Source organism: Peromyscus eremicus, chromosome 14 (assembly GCF_949786415.1).
Source record: "Peromyscus eremicus chromosome 14, PerEre_H2_v1, whole genome shotgun sequence".
Lineage (NCBI taxonomy): Eukaryota > Metazoa > Chordata > Mammalia > Rodentia > Cricetidae > Peromyscus > Peromyscus eremicus.
Window position 1 is genome coordinate 1824897 of NC_081430.1, and position 25563 is coordinate 1850459.

The 25563-nt window shown below is 40.8% G+C and overlaps 1 protein-coding gene across 2 annotated transcripts in view; it reads left to right on the forward strand.

Moving 5' to 3' along the window:
• The first annotated feature begins 1 nt into the window (after position 1).
• The window catches only part of Cog5 (component of oligomeric golgi complex 5), a 334097-nt gene continuing 308535 nt past the window's right edge, over positions 2-25563 (forward strand). For both annotated transcript variants that reach the window (XR_009382819.1, XM_059279446.1), the window contains exons 1-5: positions 2-135; positions 6676-6815; positions 14045-14102; positions 18244-18298; positions 18818-18887. Coding sequence is in view for 1 of the 2 variants with exons in the window: in XM_059279446.1 (XP_059135429.1) it covers positions 42-135; positions 6676-6815; positions 14045-14102; positions 18244-18298; positions 18818-18887 (417 nt within the window). In the remaining variant the exon portion in view is untranslated. The remainder of the gene's footprint in view (positions 136-6675; positions 6816-14044; positions 14103-18243; positions 18299-18817; positions 18888-25563) is intronic.

Below are 25563 nucleotides of genomic sequence, written 5' to 3' on the forward strand. Positions count from 1 at the left end.
GAGGGGCTATTGCAGACGTCATCAATCCGACACTTGCCAACATGGAAGGTGGAGATACTGCTGTTTCCGTGGCAGGCCGTGGGGCTCCGGGTTCCGCAGCAGTGGTCGTGACCGTGCGGGAGCTCCTTCAGGACGGTAAGGTGTCGGGCGCGGCCCGGGCCCGGCTCGTTGTGCCCTGAGCGGAGGCTGAGGACTCCAGCGGTCGCTTTGCACAAAGTTTTCCAGTCTGGACGTGGCCACTCCCCTCCGCCCGGCCCCCTGGCGTCAGGGATTGTCCTGGTCCACTCGTTTCGGGGGTGTGCTCCTCTCTTCCAGTGGGTGTCTAGGGGACACCCGGTTTCTAATTGCTCGCTCTTGAACTCGGTTCTGACGCGTCCAGGGCTTCTCTTTAAGTTCCAGGACCCTGTACGCCATGGTCTGGGCTGACAGTCCCTGCCCAGTTCTTGACCTAAGAGTGTAGTATCTTCATCCAGAAGTGTAAACTCACACTAGGTGACAAACCGACGCTTAAGGAAAGGGGTGGAGGGCATGCAAAGGGGAAAACACCTGCGTTAAATTTTTGGGCTGTGCAGGTGCCTCTTATAGTGTATTATCCATGTGTGTCGAAGTTAAATTTATTGGTGGTTTGGAGAGGAATTGTCCCAAGTAAGTTAGCTATATAACTTTATATGACTACTATTGTAGTCTTGAAGAATCCAGTTGTATTAATGCTCAGTCTGAAAGGCGGAACAAAATTCAGATTGCAAAAGGTATTAAGCCCCTTTCACCCCCTTCTCCCCCATTCTTTCATGTATTAAAAGCATTTGCACTAATCACTTAAATTGATTCCGAGGTGTTGGGACACCCCACCACTTTTTTTTTTTTTTTTTTTTTTTTTTTGGGAGATTGGGTCTCTCTACCTAGTCCTGCTGTTCTGGAACTGCCTTCCTAGTGCAAGGGATCAAAGGCGTAGGCTACCACGAAAACCGGCAAAAGTCAAACAAACAAACAAAAAACACCTCTTTTTATAATCCACAGAGCTGTGCATACAATAGGTTCGGATTTTTTTTTTTTATTAACTTGAACACCACTCTAAGTGTGGCTTATAAAGGATCAAACTAATAAAGTTTTAAATTACTGTGTTTTCCCTGACTGTTGAATATTTTATATTGCCTTAATTATTTGTCTTTTTGTGGTGTATATTTTGTCAAAACTAGTGATGTTTTCTGAACTAGGTTGGGGTGGATCCTTTAGAGTTTCTGCCTGTTTCGCCTTATCTTTGTGTCTTAATTGAAATTCAAATTTAACCAGATTTCAAACTCCTGAAATATATATATAAAGTTTCCACTCTCAAATACCTTACCATGTAGAGCTATAAAGAAAGGTAGCTCCTGTAATAGTGTTGGAAGAGTATAGTACAATTGTGTGTACACAGCCAAACAGCAATACAGAGGATGATAGCAAGGGGTTAGAGTTTGGTTAGGGAGTGTCAATAATGCTTGTCCAGGTGTTGTTAGTTCTGAAGTGGAACTAAGACTGCCCAGTTTACATCCTTTGATGTCACATTCTAAACAATGAATATATGCTTCATAGGATACATTCCAAGAATTGTAACTAGGTTTTGGATAGTAAATAGTTAATGTACATCCTATATTTTCCTACTTACAAAAATTCTCTTTGTCATCCTCCACAGTGATTATTTAAATCTACGTTTACTCTCTAAAAATCTCTTCTTTCAAAGCCCTGGAATTTGTTAGATGTGAACTTTATTTTTTAATTGCTGTCCAGCCCTTGAGCTTATCCTAAACTTAAAATCATGCTTGCTTGCTTTTTTTTTTTTCCTTTTTCAGTTTCAAATACAACAACATAATGGCTCTACTTTCTCTTATGGACAGCCCCTCCTTTTGTGCTCTGGAGTTTATCCTTGTCTAGAACCCAAACACTCCCACTCTTTAACCTTAAAATCATGTTGCTAAGGTCCTAGTGGTTCTTGGGAGAGAAATCAGAACTTTTGGTTCTTATCCCATTTAAGTTTGTAAAGGGCTTGGCTCCTGTCTTCAAATAACTCTCCTAATATGGTGTAGGGCTGTTCTTTTTTTCCTAAATCTGTAGGTGCTCTTCTCCAGTTTTCCTAGATGTACCTGAAAAATTGAGCATTTCGCTCAGTAACTGATTCACTGTGTTCACTGTGTTGAGGATTTGCCTGAGGATAGGATAGATAAACTTGGTGTACACACAGACGCATAGTTGGAAAATTTGTGAGCAGTTTATTTGCCTCTGGTAAGAAGAAGATCATAAAAGAGAAAAATCATGTGATTTATTCCAGAATAGGAATCATCAAATAATCTAATAGCCATGTTCATCTTTTATTGTTCATCTTTGGGAGATCATAGTTACAGTTGACCAGTTCCTTTCAATTGTTATTTCGTTTGATTTAGTCATTCTTTCTGTCCCTCGCACCCCAAGCAGTCTTCAGTATTTTCTTTATACAGCTTCCTAGGTTTTGGTGTCTTCCTGGGTTCTGAACCCTATATTGTCCATTTCTATTTATTTTTTTCTTTTTTATTCTAAAATTTGTTTCTAAATCATCTAGAGTAAGCTGGGAAGTGAGAACCTCAATCAAGGAATTGCCTCCATTTGATTGATCTATGGACATATCTACCTGTGGGGCATTTCTCTCTCTCTCTCTCTCTCTCTCTCTCTCTCTCTCTCTCTCTCTCTCAACATAATTTCTTTATTGATTCTTAGGGAATTTCACATTATGCACCCTAATTCTGCTCACCTCCTAGTCGCCCCATATCCTCAACTCATCCCTGTAGTGTGCCCCCCAAGAAAAATGTAAAGAATCAAACCAAACTAAAACAAAGCAAACAAACAAATCAAAACCAAACCAAACCAAACCTCTTCACTTCTCTATCTCTCATGCCTTTTTAATACCTCTTCATTCATCCTGGTAGCATTGGGAGCTTTTGTCCTATCAACTTTACTAGCAAATGTTCATTGCAATGAGTCATTGGTCTGATTCAAGGCCTCTGGTTTTTGGTACATCATCATCACTGGATCCTCACCAAAATCCCTTTGGGATATCAGAGGCTGCCTTAAGTCATGGAAATCCTGTGAGTATTGTTCTACAGGACCAGTCCTTTCACGAGCTCTAGAAGGTCCTAGATGGGTAGATGTTAGGGTGGGCCAATCCAAGGCCCAGCTGTGGGCCTAGGTGATAGCAAAGCTGGGCCACTGGGGTCACTTACCTCAGGTGAGGGGGCGGAGTCAGCTCCCTTATGCTTATACTGTCTGGGTCAGTTCTCTCTTGCCTGTAGCAAGGTGTGGGGCCAGCTCTTCCTAGTGTGTGGGGGTCGGGGTGGAGGGGGAGAAGAAGGGGCAGCTTCTTTCTGCAGTGTCCAGCAAAAGGCAGGGCCAGCTTTCCCAGGACCAGTAAAGGGTAGGCCCGGCTCATGGCCCTCTGATTTCATCATGCATGGTTCCTATGGCCCCCTGAGGTGACATGGGCCACAGACATCAACACAGGCTCCATCTGCAGCTGGACCACGGACCCAGACATGATCCTTGGCAGCAGCCGGATCTGGATGTCACTGTTGCCCCAGGTGGCAGTGCAGGCCACTCAATTGGGCATGTGTCCAGTGACAGCGTGGCCCTCGGTCATTAACATGGCTCCAGACCTTTGCATGGCCTTTGATGGCAACAGGAGCCTCGGACATCAACATGGACCCTGGCCACAGTAGGGCCATAGACCCAGACATGGCCCTCAGCTGCAGCTCTGGCCTGGATGTCACCATCACGTTGGGTAGCAGTGCAGGCTACTCAGATACATATGGCCCTTACTGCAGCATGGCCCTTGGATACCATCATGGACTCAGGTGGCTAACCTGACCCTGGGCATCTACATGGCTCTTGGTGGCAGCAGGAGCCGTGAAGTCCACCCAGACCCTGGCTGCCATAGGGCTACAGACCCAGACATGGCCCTTGGCAGTAGCTTGGGCCTGGACAACATCATGGCCGAAGGTGGCAGCACAGGTTACCCAGATCTGTATAGCCCTGGCTGCAGCATGGCCCCCAGACTCAACAAGGCCATAGGTTGGGGCATTTTCTTAATTACTAGATGATGCTGGAGGGTCCAGCTCACTCTGGGTGGTGCCATCCCTAGACAGGTGAGCATTAAATAAGAAAGGTAGCTGGTAAAGCCCAGGGGAGCAGGCCGTTAATTAGTGCTCCTTTATGGCTTCTGCTTCAGTTCCTCTTCCAGGTTCTTGCTTTGACCTCCTACCTTTGCTTTTCTTGATGACGGACAAGTTATACTCACTTCTAAATTATAGAACTATATTTTTAGCTGCCTACTGGAATTCCTGTGTTGATAGTAAGCAACATATGAACAAATAGTACATATTTAGGAAAACATTAAGCAAAGTAATTTTTTTTCCTATTCTTGAGTCTTTTTTTTCTGATTGTCATCGTTACTACTTACTGTTGGTTGTTTGACTTTAGTAGGTTGTGGAGCTCTTGGAGGAAGTTTGTTTCTCAACTTTCTATATTTAATGCCTAGGGAATCCAGCTTAGTGCAGAATTGAATTCCTTTTATCAGATAAAGAATATTCCACCAATTAATTTGTTTTTTTCTACCTAATTACCATTTCAGCTTATCAAGTCCTACCCATTATCATGTCCAAACATTTGCCAAATATGATACTTGCTTGACATTCTTAAGTGACACTCTCTTATTTGGATCTTCCTTATGTCACTTGGGCTGTTAACACAGTGCTGTGCTTTTGTGACCTCTCTGATTCTACTCCATGAGAAGATATGTTAGTAAACCAATTTTCTTGGAAAATAAGAAAAGGCCTTGTTTTGTTAGTATTTGTGTATTTCATGGTATAAATACCCCTATCCTGGCTGGTTTAAAGGCACCTACATATATATAATACTGTTTGGCTCAAAGAACTCCTGAAAATGTCATAGTTTAGCTGCTAAAAGCTAGTGGATACTAACTCAAGTACACTGCTGTATAACAAATCCCATTTTAGTTATTCTCTGTTCCAGGTAGAATTATTGTTGTAGAATACAAAACTGATAGTGCTCTTGTTTGACTTTAGAACTATCAGTAGCATAGAAGTTGAATAATTTGCACATCTTATAGGTATTTTATCAAACTGCCCTCCAGCCTTCCTTTGAAACTTCATCTTTACATTTTCTACCTAATATATGATTCTGTCATCTAATATTGCTAAAATTATTATTACCCTTGTAAAAACATGCCATTTTGACATTTTCTGGTGGTAAACCTTCTGTGTGGGATAACTGTTATAATTGTCTGGTAGGATTCTTAATTCTGAGAAAAACTTGGAAACTGGAAGAAAATATAATTTTCAGAATTAGGGCCAAAGTAGTCATTCTGTTACTTCAGTTTGAGAATAATTAGACTGTGAGAATAATTAAGACTTTTGCTCTTAGCACAATGATTCTTTCAGGCATATATAGAGTGCCTGCTGTTGTCTGGCCATGTTCAGGCCCTAGAGATGTGGTAGTAAACAGAACAAACAGCTTCCCTTGGTGGAACATACAATGAAAGTAGACTAATAAAATACAGGCGAATCACAAGGAAGGAAAACACTGAATAAAACATTAAAATCACAACTATCAACTCTAACCTTTATTCCAAGAAAGTGAGATTATTGCTAGGAACAATGCTTAAGGAAAACTGACTACTGATAATATTTATTGCTTCCTGTATCTCTACTCAGTGCATAAATAGTGTTATAAAAATTGAATCTAAATTATGAATAGAAATAGGCAAACACAAACTTACAGATAGTATTGAAATTTAAGACTTAAAGGTAAAATAAATAGATATAAAAATTGCATTAAAATGGACTGGAAAAAGAAATGATGTGTTTTTTAAATGTATGCATACATATATCTGTCTATCTATCTGTCTGTCTATCTATTTATCTATCTATCTATGAAATCCATAAATCCTCTATCTATCTATCTATCTATCTATCTATCTATCTATCTATCTATCTATCTATCTATCTATCTATCTATGAAATCCATAAATCCTTAAATGAAAAACCAAAAAGAAAAACAAAACAACAACAAGCCGGGTGGCAGTGACACACGCCTTTGATCCCAGCACTTGGGAGGCAGAGCCAGGAGGATCTCTGTGAGTTTGAGGCCAGCCTGGTCTACAGAGTGAGATCCAGGACAGGTACCAAAACTACCTGGAGAAACCTTGTCTCGAAAAACCAAAAAAAAAAAAAAAAAAAAACACCCCCCCCCCCCACCACCAACAAAAAAGAAACAGAGTGATTCAGACCTCTGGACTCTGCATCTATACTTTCTGCATTGGAATCCAGATAGTAACAATGGACAAGTTGCATGACTTATCTGCACCTGTGAAGTGGGGCAAATAATGTTTTCCCACATATCAGGACTGTGGGGATTGAAGGAGTCAGTACTTGGATTTAGAGCACCACCTAATACATAGTATTCTCTCAAGAGTATTATCTTTTCTGTCTGCTGCTGCCTGCTCCAATTCCTCCACATTGTTCTAGGTAACTTCTACAACAGTTCCTAGTGCATAGAAGGTCTCAAAGCATGCTAATTATGATATTATAATTGATCTGTTGTTTGATAACTGATATAATGCAGAGTTGATAAGTTTTCTGTTTTCCCCCCTAGACTGTTATAGTGACTTTTTAAATGAAGACTTCGATGTAAAAGCTTATACTTCTCAATCTATTCATCAAGCGGTAATTGCTGAGCAACTAGCAAAACTTGCCCAAGGGATCAGTCAGTTGGATAAAGAACTACACCTACAGGTAACGTCAGTCTTCTGGGTCATAGAGATTATTCAGCAGAAAGTGACAGTTTATCCCTTTGTCATCTCATTATTGTAAAACCAAATGTGTATTTCCATAAACAAATGCTTAACTTACCAGCATCACTTAATTACATTTTTGTGATGTCTTCTGTAAACTACTTTTTATTAGTTGAAAACATTGACCCACCTTTCTGGAATCATTTGCTTTCTGTTTCTTACTTGAATTATTTATTATTATTATTATTATTACTATTATTATTATTATTAGTTTACAGTGAATGTTTTGGGCAAAAAAAAAAGACACCTTTGATAATGATAACAAAATGGAATGGAATTTTGGAAGTAGAATACTTTGAATAAGTAATATTGGAATGCTGCACAGGAAGTGTTTCTACCTTGTTAAGTACAAAGTATAACATTTGCTGAAATTATAGAAACTCAATAAATGTTGTGATAGGTAGAGCACATATAAGCATTAGGAGATAAGTCCCCAAGCTTAGGTGTGCTGTTACAATTGACTTTCTTAACCACTGCATTTATTTGAGCCTTTAAAAAAAATATATCCTTTAGTGACTAAGGAGATATTGCTATAGATAAACTTAAAGGTTCCTTCTATAATTGATAACTTTTGTAGGCTTGTTCTATGATCTACTTCTTTGTTAGTTGGTTTGTTTTGTAGCAATGGAAACTGACACAGGGATTTACACATGCCAGGCAAGCACCTACCAACTGAGCTATATCCCCAGGTCTCCAAATACTCACATTGCTTTTCGTCCGAGTAGTTATTGAAGAAATACTTAGATGAATAATAAGTGTGTAAATAGATGATCTGTTTACCAGAAAATCTACATCTATCATATCATGAGACATATCCATTGAACTTTTTGTATCTAAGTTTCTTTATTAATGAAAAGAACAGCTTAGAAGGATTGAGATGACTTATAAGGTCACTTGAACTTTAAAATTCTGATTACATGTTTAAAATACAAATATTTAGAAGATAATGTCAGGCTTTGTGTTAGGCTGTGGATTAGAGAAATGAGAACATATGCCTTGATTCTCCAAGGACTCCAAGGATTAGTGACAGATACAGATAGAAATAACTGTCAAGTGAAGCATGTTTTACATAGAATGGTACAGGGTGTTTTTACAGGAGCAGAGGAGAATGTCTTTAAACTCTGCAGAGTTTCAGGGGATACGTTTTTGCAAGAGACCTGAAATTTTGTCTCACTTGTATACTTGGTATATTTCTCATTTCATGTAGTATTTCTTTGGTAGGAATTGATGAGAATTTTAAATTAACACTCCTTAGGAGGACAAGTTTTATATATATATCTATATATCTATACCTATAGCTATAGATATAGATATGTGAGATTAAAGTTTCTGAGTTCTAGTATGAGGCTGAACCTATTACAATTTTTTTCAGAAGCAAAATTTAGATAATGCTAGCTAAATACAAGAATGTAATTAAAATAATTGAAGCATCAGTGACATGATTAAAGTTCTAAGAGTTATTATCTGTTGTAGCTTAACACACAAACTAGAATTGACAGTAGGTACTGAAAGCAGAAAGGTACCTAGCAGATAGTTGTCTGTGGAGTTGTTGGTGACCAGAAGGGGTTGAACTGAAGGAAGTAGAGTTGCAGGACAGAGTGTTGTCTCCTGGGTTACTGCTAACATTTTGATTGTGACTAAATACTGGAATAATCAATATGGTTTCCTTAAGTGTTTGTGAATCTGCAGGTTACTGTTTACTAGCTGAAACAAACAGGAAAGTAGCTTTCTGTGTTACAGCTCTGAAGGGAAAGGTAGGCTGGCAGTTGGAAGCTGAGGAATACATACAGTTCTAAAGGGAAAGGTATTCCAATATAAGTATTATAGCTCTGTTCCAGCCAGGAAGGGTTTCGCCAGCAAAGTGCTACAGTCCTTGCTCCAGGAAAGGTTTCCCTAATCAAAGTGTGACAACTCTGCTCCAGCAGGGAGGGTTTCCTGAGCGAGGCTGTCACAGCTCTGTTGTGCTCCGCTCAGGAGAAGTATTACAGCTCTGCTCAGCTTCCCCAGAGTAACAACTCTGCTCCGGCAAGGGAAAGTGTCCCCAGCCAAAGTGTTACAGTTCTTCTCTGCTAAGGAAAAGTTTCCCCACGGATGTCTAGCAGTTTTGTTCCACTCCAGCAAAAGCCCTTATGGCTCTGCTCTGCTCCAGTGAAAGTTATTATAGCTCTATCTGCTCTGTTCCACTCCAGCAAATGGAAAGTCATTACAATAAACCTCACTCAAGAGAGTTATTGGGAGGGAGGAATCCAGGAGAGTGGCTGCCTCTGCCAGGGTGGAAAAAGGCAGCTCCAAACTGAACAGCCCAAAACTGATTTCTATAGAGTTTCTTAGGGGTGGAGCTTTCCAGAGTGAAGATTTTTCAGGGTAGGAGTGTTGCTGGAGAGCTTCTCTCCAGGTCCCACCAAGCCCCACAGTCCCACAACCCACGTATAAAATAATCACTCAGATGTTTATATTACTTATAAACTGTATGGCCATGGCAGGCTTCTTGTTATCTACTTCTTTTATCTTAAATTAACCCATTACTATTAATCTATAAGTTGCCATGTGGCTCGTGGCTTACCGGTACCTTACATCTTGCTTGTCATGGCGGTGGCTGGCAGGTCTCTCCCCCTCAGCCTTTCACTTTCCAGAATTCTCCTCTCTCCTTGTCCTGCCTATACTTCCTAGCCACTGGCCAATCAGTATTTTATTTATATAGAGCAATATCCACAGCAAGGAATTGGTAGGATCTCAAGTCCTGAGCTTGGGAGAAGCTCATAGATTGGTTGGATTTTATGTTCTGGGATTGGTTGATTTTCATGCTCAGGGATTGGTTAGATTTCAAGTCCTGAATTAGTTAGTGACAGTGTATATTTCCTTGGCTCTGGTCTCAGGGCCAGGGTGTTCTTTCACTGGCCTTTTTGACCTTACAGGGTTTATATAGGATTTCTTGGGGGAGAAGGCACAGAGCTTTCCAGGGTGGAGATTTCCATAGGTGGGATTTCAAGTCCTGAACTTGGGCTTTTTACTCTGTAGGACAAGGACTGGGTCTGGGTATTAGGACAGTTAGTGTTCTGTGTTTGGGACCTGATAGTTGGATGTCCTCAGGGAAGGGCCTGGCCACTCCGCATCCAAGGGACTTACACTTTCACCTTTCTTTCATCTTCTACATCTTTCAGAAAGTGATCTGATTAGCAGCAAGGAGTGTGTGAAAAAGTAATTTTTAGTTTTTCAGCCTTTTCAAAGTGTCATGAGAGATAAAGGAGAATAGAAAATTATTCTTGTTAAGACAGATACATTGATGATCACATCAATAATCTGGAGAAAATTCAGTTTTCTGGTGGCAACACATCTTAGTTACTTTTCTATTGCTGTGACAAAACACCATGACCAAGGAAGGCAATTGATAATAGAAAGCATTTAATTTGGTGCTCATGGTTCCAGAGAGCTAAGAGTCTGTGACCATCATGGTGGGGAGCATGGCAGCAGGCTATAGTAGGGCATGGCATTGGAGCAGTAGCTGAGAGCTTACATCTGCTTCACAAGCATTAGGCAGAAAGCTAACTGGGAATTGTGTGGGCTTTTGAAACCTCAAAGCCTACCCCTAGTGACATACCTCCTCCGACAAGGCTATACCCCCTAATCCTTCCCAAACAGTTTCACTAATTGGGAACTGTAGTTGGAAGGTTTCTTCACACACCCCCCCCCCCCATGGTCCAGACAAATCTCTCTCTGTGGTCCTGCAACCACTCAGACCCAAATAAACACATAAAACACACAGAGGCTTATATTATTTACAAAATGTATGGCCTAATAGCTCAGGCTTCTTCACTAGTCAGCTCTTATATCTTAAATTAACCCATTTCTATTAATCTGTGTTTTGCCACATGATCCATGGCTTACCGGTCTGCTGGCATGCTGTTCCTTGGGCAGCAGGCTGGTGTCTCTCCCTCCTCTCCTTTCTTCTTCCTGTCTCTCTGCTTATATTTCCTGCCTGCCTCTAAGCCGCCTTGCCATAGGCCAATACAGCTTTATTTATCAACAAATCAGAGCAACACATATTTACAGAATACAGAAAGACATCCCATAGCAGGGAACTAAGCATTCAAATATATGAACCTATAGGGGTAATTCTCATTCAAACCGCCATGCAACTTTAGTGATAAAAGGCAGAATAAATGTAATACTTACATGAGGTGGCATGATAGGAAAAGACTTGATAGAACAAATTTTATATTTAAAATAGTACAAAATGAAGGATAAAGGAGGTTATAGAATGACAGTGATTTCCAGAAGAGGCCAAAGTGAAGGCACCCATGAATGATTCTTTGCTGATGAGGAACTTTAGTACTCAGGCTAGATGGAGAGCTTTCTTACACTGAGAAAGGATGCAAAATCATAAGGATTTCCACAGTATTGTTATTATTTGCATGATTTCTTTTTATTTTATTTACCTTTATTTTGTGTGTGTGCTTTTGCTTGCATGTATTTATGTGTACCGTGTCTGTGCCTGGTATCTGTGGAGGCCAGAAGAAGGTCTTGGCTTCCCTGGAACTGGAGTTACACACAGTTGTTAGCCTCTGTATGGGTGCTGGGAATTGAACACAGGTCTTCTATAAGAGCAACCAATGCTCTTATCCACTGAGCCATCTCTTCAAACCCATTGCATGATTTTTAATGTACCAAGGAATTTCTTACATGTGCTCTTTAACTTATACTCCCTCCCTCCTTTGCCCTAATTTCCACAAAAATATCTGTGTTTCATAGGGAAAAGGGTTTTTTTTTTTTGCAATACAGTATGTAAGTATTACAGCTTCAAGGGAAAAGATATCCCCATTGTAAGTGTTACAGCTCTGAGGAGAAATATATCCTGGCAGTTGTCAGCCAAGGAACACCACAAAGTCACACTGCACAACAAACCTCACAGAAGAGATTGATTGGGAAGGACACTGGAGAATGGCTGCCTCTGCTCAGGCGAGAAGAGCAGGGACCTGAGTAGGAGACAGGCTTATCTAGGGTTTCTTGGGGGGGGGGAGTTTTCGAGGACAGTGGTTGGTGGGTTGTAACACGAATTTTAAAATGTCTTATTAATAAAAACAAACCCAGAGCCAGGTATTGGGGTGAATGCTGAAAGATCAGAGAAACAAAACAAGCTACAGCTAACCTCACCTCCATAACTTCTCAGTTGATCTTGTTTTCATGAACCTTCAGACTGAAAGCTTCTGGAGTCCTCACCCAAATGGATCTCACCTGAACTGCTGCTAAAAGCTTAAAAAGAGCTCTAGTTCCTGGTCCTCATGCCTTATATACCTCTCTGCTTCCTGCCATCACTTCCTGGGATAAAAGGCATGTGTCACCAGGCCTGGCTGTTTCCTGTGTGGCTTTGAACTCACAGAGATCTGGATGGATCTCTGCCTCTGGAACGCTAGGATTAAAGTCGTGTGCTACCACTGCCTGACCTCTATGTTTAATATTGTGGCTGTTCTGTTCTCTGACCCCCAGATAAGTTTATTGGGGTACACAATATATCAACCACAGTGGGTTTTGAAGTCCTGAGTTTGGGCTTATTGCTCTGTAGGGCAGAGCTTGGCTACTTGTGTCTCAAGGGACTGAGTTAGGCTGTTATGGCCTTTAGAGTGTTCTGTGGGCAGAGCCTGGCAGATCCTTAAGGAAGGGGCCTGGCCACTTGGGACTTACACAGGGGACTTGACACAGGGAGCTGTTCAGGTTTAGATAAGTACTGAGTGGTTTAGTTTTCAGGATGTGCCCTCGATGGTGCTGAATTAAGTCTAAGAATAAAGAAAAACTTGATTTTTGAAAGAATTCTGTAGAGGTAAAGCACAAAAAATCAGCAGAGATATCATTGTTTGCACAATTCTACTTACATAGTTAGGAAAATGGAGAGTTTGCCATGACCCAAGTTTGTATTTCCCCAAGATTCATATATTGGATTTTATTAACTGCTGGGAATTGAACCCAGGGCTTCATGCATAGTAGACACGCATTTTTCCTATTAAGCCACAACTGCATGTATTCATATATTCATGTAAGCATTGCAGCTGGGATGGAAAGTCTGCTTCTGAGAAGTGTTATAGCTCTTCTCTACTAAGGGAAGTTTCCCCAGTGAAAGTGTTATAGCTCTGTTCTGCTCCTTGTGCTCTGCTCCAGCAAAGTGTTCCAGTTCTGCTTAGGGCCCTGGAGTATAACAACTCTGCTCTGCTAGGGGATAGTTTCCCCAGGGAAAGTGTTAGGGCTCTGCTCTGCTCCGCTCCAGTGAAAGCTGTTACAGCTGGACTCTGCTCTGGTGAAAATGTCACACCACACAACAAACCTCACTCAAGAGATTTATTGGGAAGGAAGAATCCAGGAGGTTGGCTGCCTTGGGTGAGAAACAGCAGCAAACTGAGCAGGGTACAGACCTTATATACGATTTCTTGGGGGCGCTTTCTAGGGTGGCTTGGGGTTGGTGGATTTTTGTAGCCTGATTGTGGGGCAAGCTCAGGGATTGGTAGGATTTCATGCTCAGGGATTGGTGAAATTCTCAGCCTGACTCTGGGGGCAAGCTCGGGGATTGGTGGGATTTCAAGCCCTGGTCTTGGGGTCAAGTCAGGGTCAGGGTTTTTTTCCTTGGCTCAGGTCTCAGGTGTAGTCAGAGGCAGGGTGTTTTTTCCCTTGGCCCTTTTTACTCTGCAGATCATATATTGAAACAATTGTCAATGTGATAATTTGTAGAGGTGGGTTTTGGGGAGGTGGTTAGTACCTTGCTAAACTGCCAGAGCTCCATAGGAGGTTGTTCATCTTTCCTCCATGTCAGGACAAAGACAGCACCACTGATGATGAATGGATACTGGTTGCTTATCCTTGATCTTGGACTTCAGCCCTCAGAATTATGATGATGAATCTCTTGTGTATTTTCTAGGCTATGATATAGTATTTTGTCAGTACCCCAAATAGACTAAGGCAGAGTTAGCACTATTTCCTTTTGCTCTATATTGAACTATAAATGATTTATGTGTTTGTTACAACCCATCTTAAGCACATCTCATAACTTGCATGTGTATATGCATATGTGTGTGTATGTATAGTGTCTGTTTCCTTTATATACGAAGGGAGACCTTGGATTGTACCCTGTGGTGATAAAGATAGTTAATCAGAGCAAATGCTAATTTTTCATTCTTGATTTTTCAGGTTGTTGCCAGACATGAAGATTTACTGGCACAAGCAACTGGGATTGAGTCGTTGGAAGGTATATTTTTATTATCTATTACTGTTAGATGGAGCTAGGTTAGGGACCCAAAAGCTTTTTTGAGCTTGAGGGCTAGCTAGAAGGTACTTCTAAATTTTGTTGTCCATACAGACTCTGTTGTAGCTACTGAGCTTTACTAGAAAGATCTAAAGCAACCAACAGATAATGTGATAATAGACAAGGTAGCAGTGTACTAGGAAAACTTAAAACTTCATTAACTGATCCTTGAGTTAAACTATCTGGGTTCAGAGCACTTCTTGAGCAAGTTAACTTTGCTCTGCTGCAGTTATTTGTAACAGATATACTAATGTATACCTAAATATTATCTTAAGGATTAAATGATTGAGGAAAATGCTCAAAACAGGCTTGTATATATGAGTATTCCTATAAATTTTATTTAATTAAAACAATAAAAAAATTAGTATTGTTAGAATAGGTAGTAGTGGAAGTAGGTGTGGAATTTTATGTATTTTTTCCTTTCTTTGACATTCTTGTCAGTATAGTAGAATAATAACAGATTAGAGTTTTATTTGTGTGTTTCATGTTTGACTAATTCTTTTATGAATTTTTCATTTTTCCTTGATTACATTTTATAAGAATGAAATGTTACTATTATGTTTTTCATTATTACTTGCTGTCTCAGTTAAGAGTTTCAATTGCTGTGATAAAAGACCATGACCAAAAGTAATTTGGGGAGGAAGGGTTTATTTCAGCTTATAACTTTCATTTTACACTCTATCCCTAAGGAAAGTCAGGACAGGAACTCGAGGCAGGTTCTGAAGCAGAGGTCATGGAGGAGTGCTATTCAATTATTAAAGTATTTCAGTTGTTCAGCTTGTTCTTCCTGGCTCACTTAGTGTGCTTTCTTACCAACCTCAGGACTACCTGCCCCAGCATGGTACCATCCACTGTAGGCTGAGCTCTCCCATATTATGCCTTAATCAAGAAAATGCCCTTCAGGGTTCCTGTAGGCAATCTTGATGGAGGCATTTTTCACCCGAGGTTCTTCTTCCCAGATAACTCTAGCTTGTGTCAAATTATGACCCTTGTGTTTTGATTACTATTATTAACCACATCCACAGAAAGTTAAGTGATTTTATTTTCTATGTTGATCAAATTCTTAAGGAAAAGGGTTTTGTTTTCTGTGAAGCAATATCCTTGGTTTTTGTCTAACTATTTCTCATGGTGTCAAAGGAATGAGCTTTTACCTCAGAATCCCTGTTTCTGAAGCACCCTGGGAAAGAGCTTAGCATTCTGGGAAGTGGTATTTTGATTGTTAATTTGAAAATCTGAAGAAGTTAAGAGTGTCTAAGTATTGATAGCCCTAATTATTTTTAATCTCCTAACTTTTTTAAATGAATTTCTAAGAACAGTAATATTTTAATGATAACTTTGAAAGCAAATAATATAATTTTCACTTGTGAAGTGATGTAGTACATTGATTAGGTGAGTCATCATTATAGCAGAAATACTTCTCATTATGTCTTCATTCATTTATAAAACTTTCATCTCTTATTTATTTGTTTGTTTATTTGTTTATTTTGGCTTTCTGAGGCAGGGTTTCCCTGTGTAGCCCTGGCTGTTCTGGAACTCACTCTGTACCATGTTGGCTTCTAACTCAGAGATTCCCCTGCTTCTGCCTACCAAGTGCTGGGATTAAAGGTATACACCACATGCCCAGCTCCTCTTAATATTTTTTTGAGATGGTCTCACAGTTTAGCCCTGGCTGGCCTGAAACTAACTGTGCAGACCTTGTTCACCTCAAACTCCCAGAAATCCACCTGCCTCTGCCTCCAGAGTGCTGGGATTAAAGTAGTGGGTTACCATACTCAGCCTCATTATGTTTTTTCTATCTGCATATTCTTACAATGTGCTTGTTTTTCCCAGGATACTTTTTGTCCTTCTAGTTGTGAGTCTTAGCCTTTAAAGGCTGAGCCATCTCTCCAGTCTCTTTCCCAGAATACTTTTTAAGGGTTACAGCATTTAAAACACCATTAGGGTTGAGTTGTAAGTCAGTGTTAAACAGCTTGCCTAACGTGTATGAGGCACTGGGTTTAATTCCTGGCATTGTGAAGCCCTTATATCCATATCTATATACTCATATATCTACATATATATGTATGTATTTGTAATTATCATAGGGTATATTTCAAAACACTTATTAGAATATTATTTTGAGATGCCAAAAAGTGTACTATACTTAGAAAATTTAATCCTTAATCCTAACTTCTTCATCTTTCCCCTTTGTATTTGAAAAAATTTTGTAAGTAGTTTGGAGGTACATTCATTCAGCCTGAGACAGAGTTTCTCTGTGTAGTTTTGGTACCTGTCCTGGATCTCGCTCTGTAGACCAGGCTAGCCTCAAACTCACAGAAATCTGCCTGGCTCTGCCTCCCGAGTGCTGGGATTAAAGGTGTGCACCACCACCACCTAGCCATTCAGCCTATTTTTAAAGAGAATTTATTCCCATTTTTTTCCCACTGTTCATTTAGTCAATTAAGGAGCAGTTGAGAACTTGTTTGATACCAGGTATTTGAGGAATAGACAAAACTACTGTGTCCTTATAAAACAATCTTTCTTTCAGATGGTAAAGTCAGTTAAAAAATGTACAGGTAGCTGGGTGGTGATGGCACACACCTTTAATCCATCCCAGCACTTGGGAGGCAGAGGCAGGCAGATCTCTGTGAGTTCAAGGTCAGCCTGGTCTATAGAGTGAGTTCCAGGACAGCAAGGGCGACACAGAGAAACTTTGTCTGGAAAAACCAAAAGAAAAAAAAATAAATAAAAGAAAGAAAGAAAGTAAATGTACAAATAGAAAATGAGACATTTTTAAGTCCTATAAAGAAAACCCTGGAGAAGAAGGAACTGTCCTGTGGAGATCTGGAGAGGAATTGTTGAAAGCTTAGGGAATAGTCAGTGGGAACAGGAGTTAACTTGATGTGCTTCAGGGTAAAAAGGAAGGCCAGAGTCACTTTTGTGAATGAGTATGTGAACAGGGGAGAGAATCACAGATGAATTTGCTGGAAGGGAATTTTGATTTCATTCTGAATGCAGGTATTAACCATTAGAGAGTTTGATAGTCAGTGTTGTAAGACAAGGTGAGTGTTGTAAGTAATTTTTCCTGCTGGCTCCACAGGGTGACAGCACTGGTAGAGTAGTTGACGTTGGTGGTGCTTCGAATTAGTGTGGTAAATAGAGAGCAGTTGATGGGAGTCAAATTGAAACAGAACTGAAAGGATTCCTTGAGGGGCTTGAAAGTGGTGTGAGAAGTCACTGGTGATTCCGTAGATTTTGGTCTGCTAAACTGGAGGCGATTATTGAAGTGGGATAAATTATAGGATTGTGACTTGGCAGGGTTGGGATATTGCAGAAGTCACCTTCGACATACTAAATTTGACAGGCCAGAATTTAGGGATGGAGGTGAAGATGTCTGTATACAGGAAGATGTAAAGAGGGTATTACTTACCCCTTTCTATATACATGTTTATAAGTAAATCAGTGTTTGTGGAAAAGGAAGCATTTAAACGCTGGATTGAATGAACCCTTGGAAGGACGTAGGTGAGAAGAAGATGAGTGAAGCTGAAGTCTTAACAGAGACTTGAGCTCAGGAGCAGCTAGAGACCAGTGGAAGCCTAAGAAGGGCGCTGAGTCTGGCTTCGAGAGCACAACTCTGGACTTCAGCTTTACTGCAGGAGTGGAGATGCCACCACAGAAGGAACTTTAAATACCACTCAAAGGTTTAAAAAATAATTGTAGCAAATATGTATAATTTTACCATTACAGCTTAAATTTTAAACAAGTTTCAAGTGTGTGTGATTGAGCGGTGCCGCGTATGTTTTCAGTGTTACACAGCCCTCAGCACTGTATAGTTTTAAAATGTCTACACTGTGTCAAGTGGAAACCTGTCAGCAGTTAGTAGCCATACCTAGTTTCCTGTCAGGCTTCTGTCATGGACCAGGTACTGGAGGGGGAGGCTAGTTGCAGGCTTTTATAACTATAGAAGTTATATTGGTTGCCTGCATCAGGATGATGGCAGAAAAGCATTAAGATTGTATTTATGTATATTTTTATGTTTGATTATTTTGGTCCAGTGTGAGGCTTGTAAATTTATAAAGCCTATATGAGTTGTTATCTTTCTTAGGTGTTCTTCAGATGATGCAGACAAGAATTGGAGCTTTACAAGGAGCTGTTGATAGGTACTGTTGTTCACTTTATAAATATATGAGATGGAACTATTTCTAGCCATTAATATGTGTGCACATGTAACTGTTTTTAGATTTACTTATTTGTGTATGCTTGTGTTTGAATGTAATGTATATGTGTGCATGTGGCATATGGCATATATGTGTTTATGGGTGTGTGCATAGAGAGGTCAAAGGTAGCTGTTGGGTATCTGCTTTCACTCTCTACCTATTCCCGAAAGAGAGAGAGAGAGAGAGAGAGAGAGACAGACAGACAGACAGACACTCTCATTGAACTTGGAATGAGGCTGGTGACCAGCAAGTCCCAGAGATCCTCCTGTCTCCTCCCCTGATAGCATGGGGTCACAGGTTCACGCCTAGCCATGCCCAACTTTTTACATTGGTGCTGGGGTCTTAACTCAGATTTTTATGCTTGTACAGTAAGCATTCTTACCCACTGAGCCATCTCTCTAGTCCCCCATTGATTACTTTGAAAATGATTTTTACTCTTTTTCCTTTTTTTTTTGGCCTTAGGATGAAATCAAAAATTGTTGAGCCATATAATAAAATAGTAGCCCGTACTGCACAACTAGCAAGACTTCAGGTAGGTAATCACATCTGGCTCTTTATCTTTCACACTGTTTTGTAAGTGGGGAAAATTCGTTGTGCCTGTGGTATGTATAGGTGGCTGTACTTGTGCATGAAGGGGTAGACCAGAGGTTGGTGTTAAGTGTCTCTGTGGTGGTATTGTGTTCCCCCAAATATTGTGTACCCTAATAAACTTATCTGGGGTCAGAGAACAGAAAAGCCACTAGATATTTAGGATAGGCAGTGGTAACACACACCTTTAATCTTAGCATTCCAGAGGCAGAAATCCATCTGTTCAAGGATACAGCCAAGCATGGTGACTCATGCCTTTAATCCCAGAAAGCGAGTGATGGTAGAAAGCAGAAAGGTATATAAGGCGTGAGGACCAGAAACTAGAAGCATTTGGCTGGTTAAGCTTTTAGGTTTTGAGCAGCACAGTTCAGCTGAGAGCCATTCGGATATGAGGACACAGAGGCTTCCGTCTGAGGAAACAAGATCAGCTGAGAAGTTGGCCAGGTGAGATTAGCTGTGGCTTGTTCTATCTCTCTGATCTTCCAGCGTACACCCCAATACCTGGCTCAGGTTTGATTTTATTAATAAGAACTTTTTAAGATTCCTGTTATATGTCTCTCTGTGGAAGTTATTCTTTGATGATTTAACACATGCATACAATGCGTCTTGATTATATTCACTCCCACTTTCCCTTCTTTTCCTTAGACTTGCCTAACAGATATCCTTTACCCTCTTTGTAAAATAACTCACTGAGTCCAATTTGTACCGCCTACCTGCACAGGGGGGGTGGAGCCATCCACTGGACTCCTTTGTGTTTTCAGGGACATGCTGAAGTTCTGTGCCAGAGTTATTGAGGAAAGCAGCTAGATGATACTGTGCTCTTGTTCCATAGAAACATGCCTCTGTTCTTCCTTCAGGGAGATAGAGATACCCAGTGTATTAAGGAGATCTCTACCAGCAGGGGTACTGGAAGAAATGGGTAATGGTGGTTGAACCTGTGTCACAACGTAGGAGAAAAGTGAGTCTTCTTCCCCAGGCTGCCCATCTGTTTCTGGTCCTTGGCAGTTGGCATTGGACAAATGGCCAACAAGTTGGGTCAGGATAGATAAGCAGCTTCTGTATCTAGTAAGTATTCTTTCCTCCTGCCTACTGATCACCTGTTACTGAGGCTTCACTAATATGATATTGTACTTACAGTGGAGCCAGAGAGTGTGCCTTTACAGTTTAAACGTGAATTGTCCCTCTTGGAAGACAGTGTCCAGAATTTTGCTCTAAGTGAATCATTTCTAGCTGGTCCTTTCTGGGCCACTCAGAACAGTTCCTTTTCAATGCCCTACCTTTCAGCTACATATACATTGGTTGTGATTCAGGTGGAATAATTCTCACTGGGTATATTTTCTGGAGTTTTGTGGGTTACCATGAGATGGTGGTTGAATTAAAGCAGTCCATACTTGCTTTTTCTTCCCTATCACCCCCTCTTCTTCTTTGCCTCCCCCATTGTTATTTTTTCTGATGGTGTAACCTCAAAGGCCTCCTGTATTATATTTAAAAATGGTGTTAGATGCCTTAGTTCAGTTTTGTAACATTCTCTAAATATCTGGGGCAGTTTGTTTCATAAAATTTATAGCTATTAAGGATCATGTTTCCATCGATTCTGATTTGATATTGTTGATTTTCAGAAGAACTTAATAGGTGGTTGGAGAAATTCACAATATTCTTTTTCTTTTCTTTGACCCCGTCAGAGCTGACAGCCTTAAGCAGACATTTCTTTTTCTGTTTCGAGGCAAGTTAAGAGGTTTCTGTACTACTTGTGAATAAGGTTCTCAGGGTTTCAACTGGGGTCTCTGTGTGGGCCATTTTTCCTCCAGGTGTTTGGATATCATGGATCAGGATGTTGGCTGCTAGCCCACCAGCTACTACAGTAACCTGAAAAATCCACTCCTTTCACAGAAGTGTCAATAAATCAATACTGAGAAAACCTCCTGTTAAGACAGGAACAGACATGAAGCTCATATGAAGGAATTCATCCTGGAATTCATTATGGTTTTATGAAAAGTCACCAAAACTGTCCTTAAACTGGACCATGTCTGTTACTATAAAGGGGGCATACATTCTGATATTGTCTATATGTCCATTGAATATGTCCTGTGATGAGAACAGATTTCCTTGATTGGGTTTGGCTGACTGTTTCCTAATTTCATTCTCTTGGACTGAGGATGGTCTTATGAGATTGGCTAGATGGTTGGTCTTGAGGACAGAGAGGAAAAGGTGTTTTCCTCATGTGGGAATGGTCAGGAGAGAGGAGAGGAGGGAAAGAGTTTGAAGAGAGCAACTGAGAGTTGTCTGTTGGTCAGGAGACAGTGGATGGTCTCATTGGGTTCCCTGTCTTTGTAGTAGGAAGAGGTATAGAAAATTTGCTGATAGTATTGATTGGAGATGGGAATCATTCACTATATCTGAATCCAATTCTATAGGTCTAGACTGGGCTTATATACTATAGCTATACAGACCTAGAAGCAGCTTCTTACTTTGAAATCTAGATATAAAAGCCTGGACATAGAGGATTTCCCACTACTGTCCCTCTATTTAGAGAACAGATTGAGCTGGAGAATTAACAGTTTAAATTCTTCAGTGTCTTAATTTATATTGAGGCTGGGCAATAGTACAAAGCAAAGTCAACTTTCTTCTTAAAACTCTATAACTTAAATTTCCCCCAGTTATCAATTGGGCCCAAGTAGAAGGTCTTTTGTAAAGCTAGGAGTATTTCCCTTAAATGAGAAAGAGTAAAGGAAGTATCTGGTGGGCCAGAAAGAGGAGAAGAGACAGAGATATACTTCAGAGGATGGACACACACACAGAGACAGTACTGGGATGCTCAATGAAATGAATGGTAAATAGTACTGGTGGCAGCACTGGTTACTGGTGGAAAGGTCATGGTCACGACAGAACCTGGTTACTTAGTAGCAGAGAGCTTTATTAGGAGGAAGCAGGGGCAGGGACAAAAGGACCAGGCCTGGGAAAGAGCACATGCAGAGGGCAGAGAGAAAGACAGGGTGGGGGGCAAGAGAGAGCAGAGAGAGGGCGGGGTCTGCATCCAGCTTTTTAGGGGCTCCCGTTATGGAGCTACACCACGCATACGCTGATTGTGTGACCACGCCGCGTGCATGTAGTTGCTAGCACACACTGATGACATAAGATGCAAGATCCTGAACTGCGCATGTGTAGCTGGAGTAAGGGCAGAATTCTAACATTCCAGTTTTTTTGCTTATTATAAAAAAGGTGAGTGAATAGGAATAGGGGCATCGTTTCTCCCAGAAAAACTGCTTCCAGCTGACTTGGTGGGTGTCGTTGGCTCTTGTGGGGGTTGGCGTCCTGGGATGGTGGGCTGTCCTGCTGCCTCGGAGCTGTTCATCCCTCTTGGCTTGGCACTCTGGCCGCTTTTGTGTCTGACAGGATGCTGGTGAGATAGAGAAAGCTTAGAGAAAAAGAATCATTATTATTTTTATTTTCTTTGGAGTGTTTCCAGACCAGGGGAGTTTGTGTTTGGCACTTATCTGAAGTAGATCTGACCTGTCCAGATGGATTTAAGCTGGTTTCTGGAGCTTTGGAAAAATTTTGAACACGTTCGGAAGCAGCCATGAGAAAATTAGTAACCACTGTAGTATTTAGTACTCTGCTTAATTTTTACCTGAGATAAGCTTTATTAGAGGTAGATTATTTAAGGCACCTGTTTCCTTTATTAATTCAGGAGACACAGGTGATCAATTGTTGAGAGCATTTAACAGTAATAGATGGTTATATTAAAGTCTGTTTTTGTAGAGCCCAGACACTTTTTGGTCTGGGGATATAAATGCCTTTTAGCTATTACAGTTTCTTACTTGATGATGTGATCTCTGGACTCCAGTTCTGTGGTGGTCCGAAGCAGCCAGTAGCTGAGCAGTTAATTAGAAGAGGGAACCAGGAAAAGAAAAGCTTGTAGGATGATAACTCATTTCTTTGGAATTAGGGACAAGGCAGAGATCAGGGCCCTGTCTGTGTCACTGTACACGAGGAGGAGAAGCACTTCTGACAGGTCTGGAGTGGGGCACATGGAGGGAGCAATGAAATGAAAGCTCCAATCTTAGCTGGAAAATCTTTTCCCATTAAGTAACCCTGAAAGTGCAATTAAATCTGATGAGGTGAGTAAGGTTGTCCTCCCTACCCCAACAATAGGGAAACAAGAAGTGAGACCCCAAAACTCCCAGGACTGGGTTAGTGACTCTGGTATCCAGAAGGAAGGAAATGGATTGCTTCCATGCTGCGTTCTGGGTTCCCTGCAAGCGAGCCTGTGGCCAAGCCTAGGTTTGCTGGAGGTCTTAGTTTGATGCTCCCTTACCCCTTGGTGCCTGGGTTCAGTCTGCTGACTAGCTGTCTTTCTAGTTGGCACTTTGAACAAAGCTCAATTGATGGCCTGGTAGGACACGCACTAGCCCGTGTGGCGTCTCTCCCCCCCCCCCCCCACTTAAAACAGGGACCCCACAGCTGAAACTTCCACCTGTGGGGTCAGGAGCCTTGCTCTCCAGATGCTTAAGTTTTAGCCCTTATGTCAGGGTGGTCTGGGAGACAGAGAAGAGACAGATTTTATTCTGTATCTTGAATTTTTTTTCTTGATTCTTGTGTAATATTAGCGGGACCAGTCTTAATATTATACATCCCAGGGGCTCAGGAGAGAGAACTACTAACGGTGAGGACTATTTTCAGGAAATAGAATCTCAGCACACCGAGCTTTATAGTCCACTTGCTTTAATTCCTCTGGCATAACATCCTATATACACAGCTTCAGGTCTGTTCTCGTGCCTAGCTCCTATCTTGCCTGATTTCTCTCTGTTTATCTACTGTTCCCTCTTAAGTTCTGTCTTAATTCTTTCGTTTTAATTCTGCCTCATCTAGGTCCTTTTCACCCTGTTCTTACTCAGCTAGGACTTTTCCATCTGACTCTTCCTCATCTTCCATCTCATTCCTCTAGTACTCTCTTCTAGCCCTTCAATCTAGTTCTTCCCCGTCTCAGTTTGTTCCTCCCAAGTTCTTACCCATCTAGTTCTTCTATTCTTCTTTCTCTTCTCCGTCCCCACAAGTTCACTGGAATGTCAGGTAGCACAAAGGGTTGCATGACCTTCCTCATGCTTCCAATTTAAGAGTAGCCTGCTCTGCAATGGCGTCTGAGCTGTGCCGATACCTCGTAGGTTAGAGGTGGAATTTTTAAGGGGCCAATTGGGATCTCAGGATTCTTGTGAAATTATAGATATATCCAGCACCAGAATCCAATAATCTTCCAATCTCAATCCCATATAATTTCATTTCTAATTTAGGCTGTTTGTCATTGATAACTATTTGTCAAAACACTTTTTTTCCTGTACCCCCAAAGCCTCCAGTTCTACATATAGGCGCCATTTTGCATTTAAAATATGAAAACAATAATTGAGCAATTCTATTAACAGCTTCTGTTTCCATGGTCCTTTTTACATATGCCAATTATAAAAGCATTAAATACAATCTCTATAGGATACGAAGAGGTAACTTTAGGTAATACTTTTGAGTATTTTTATAAAATCTTAAAAAGAGGATCCTTTTTTATAGATTTCAAATAACACATTAATGCAAATAGCCAATTATTAACAATTAGACCAAACAATTTACCTGTATTTTATTTACTGGAAAAATAATTTTATAACTTCTTTATCAGTAAGAGATTATTTTTTATGGTTTTATCTTAGCAACAACATTTATTTAATAAGCTGACAACCCAATCCATTTCAGGTGTTATATTTCTAGAATTCTAGAAAGCAACTTAAAGAGCAGAGCCAAATTTTCAGTAATGATCAACAGACAAGAGCATACCTAATATATAGTTCAAAATTATGAATTCTGTTCCTTTAGTTTATCTACCATGAGAATCAAACATTCATCCAAACATTTATTAAGACAATCAAAAGAACAGAACATTCTTTATTCACACAGCATTGACTTAGCGTTCCATGTCCTGACTGAAACCATTTTTCACCAGAAGTTGGGCCCGTAGCACTTGATGTCTGCTGGCTTGAGGATAGCTTTAGGAAGATCAGCCAGGAGGCAGGGTGTAAACTGATCTGTGGCTAAAGAGCCATCCTGATTACTGTGATTCCCATGTGGGTCTTGATCGTAAACTTATTTTCATGCATCCTAGCCTGCTTTCAGACCTGTCTGTGCTTCTCAGGACAGCTTGAGAAGAGTGGGAGGAGTTAAGGTGAGAGCTGGGGTTGGGCAGAAGGGGCCCGCCAGATACTGGAGAGCCCGTCCAATACAGGCGAGTGGAGAGCAGAGCACAGAGCACAGAGCGGAGAACAGGTAAGATAAGGTTCTTTAGAGTCAGAGATTCCTTAGAGAGAGAGTCAGAAAGGGAGAGGGGCTTTGCTTAGGTAAAAGCATGGGGATAAGGTAACTTTTTATTTGCCTATTTGCTGGCAGAGTTAGATAATTCCCATGAAATATTGGGTTGAAACAGCCAAATTTACTGGTATCTGGGGATATATAAGGCATTTGTCAGAGGAGGAATGGAACCATGAGAAGGAAGCCCCTATGTCCCATGGCTGCAGCGTCAAGAGAGAAAAATAAAAAATTAAAATAAAGAAATGGGATCATACTCCAGTCCCAGGCGTCCCCAA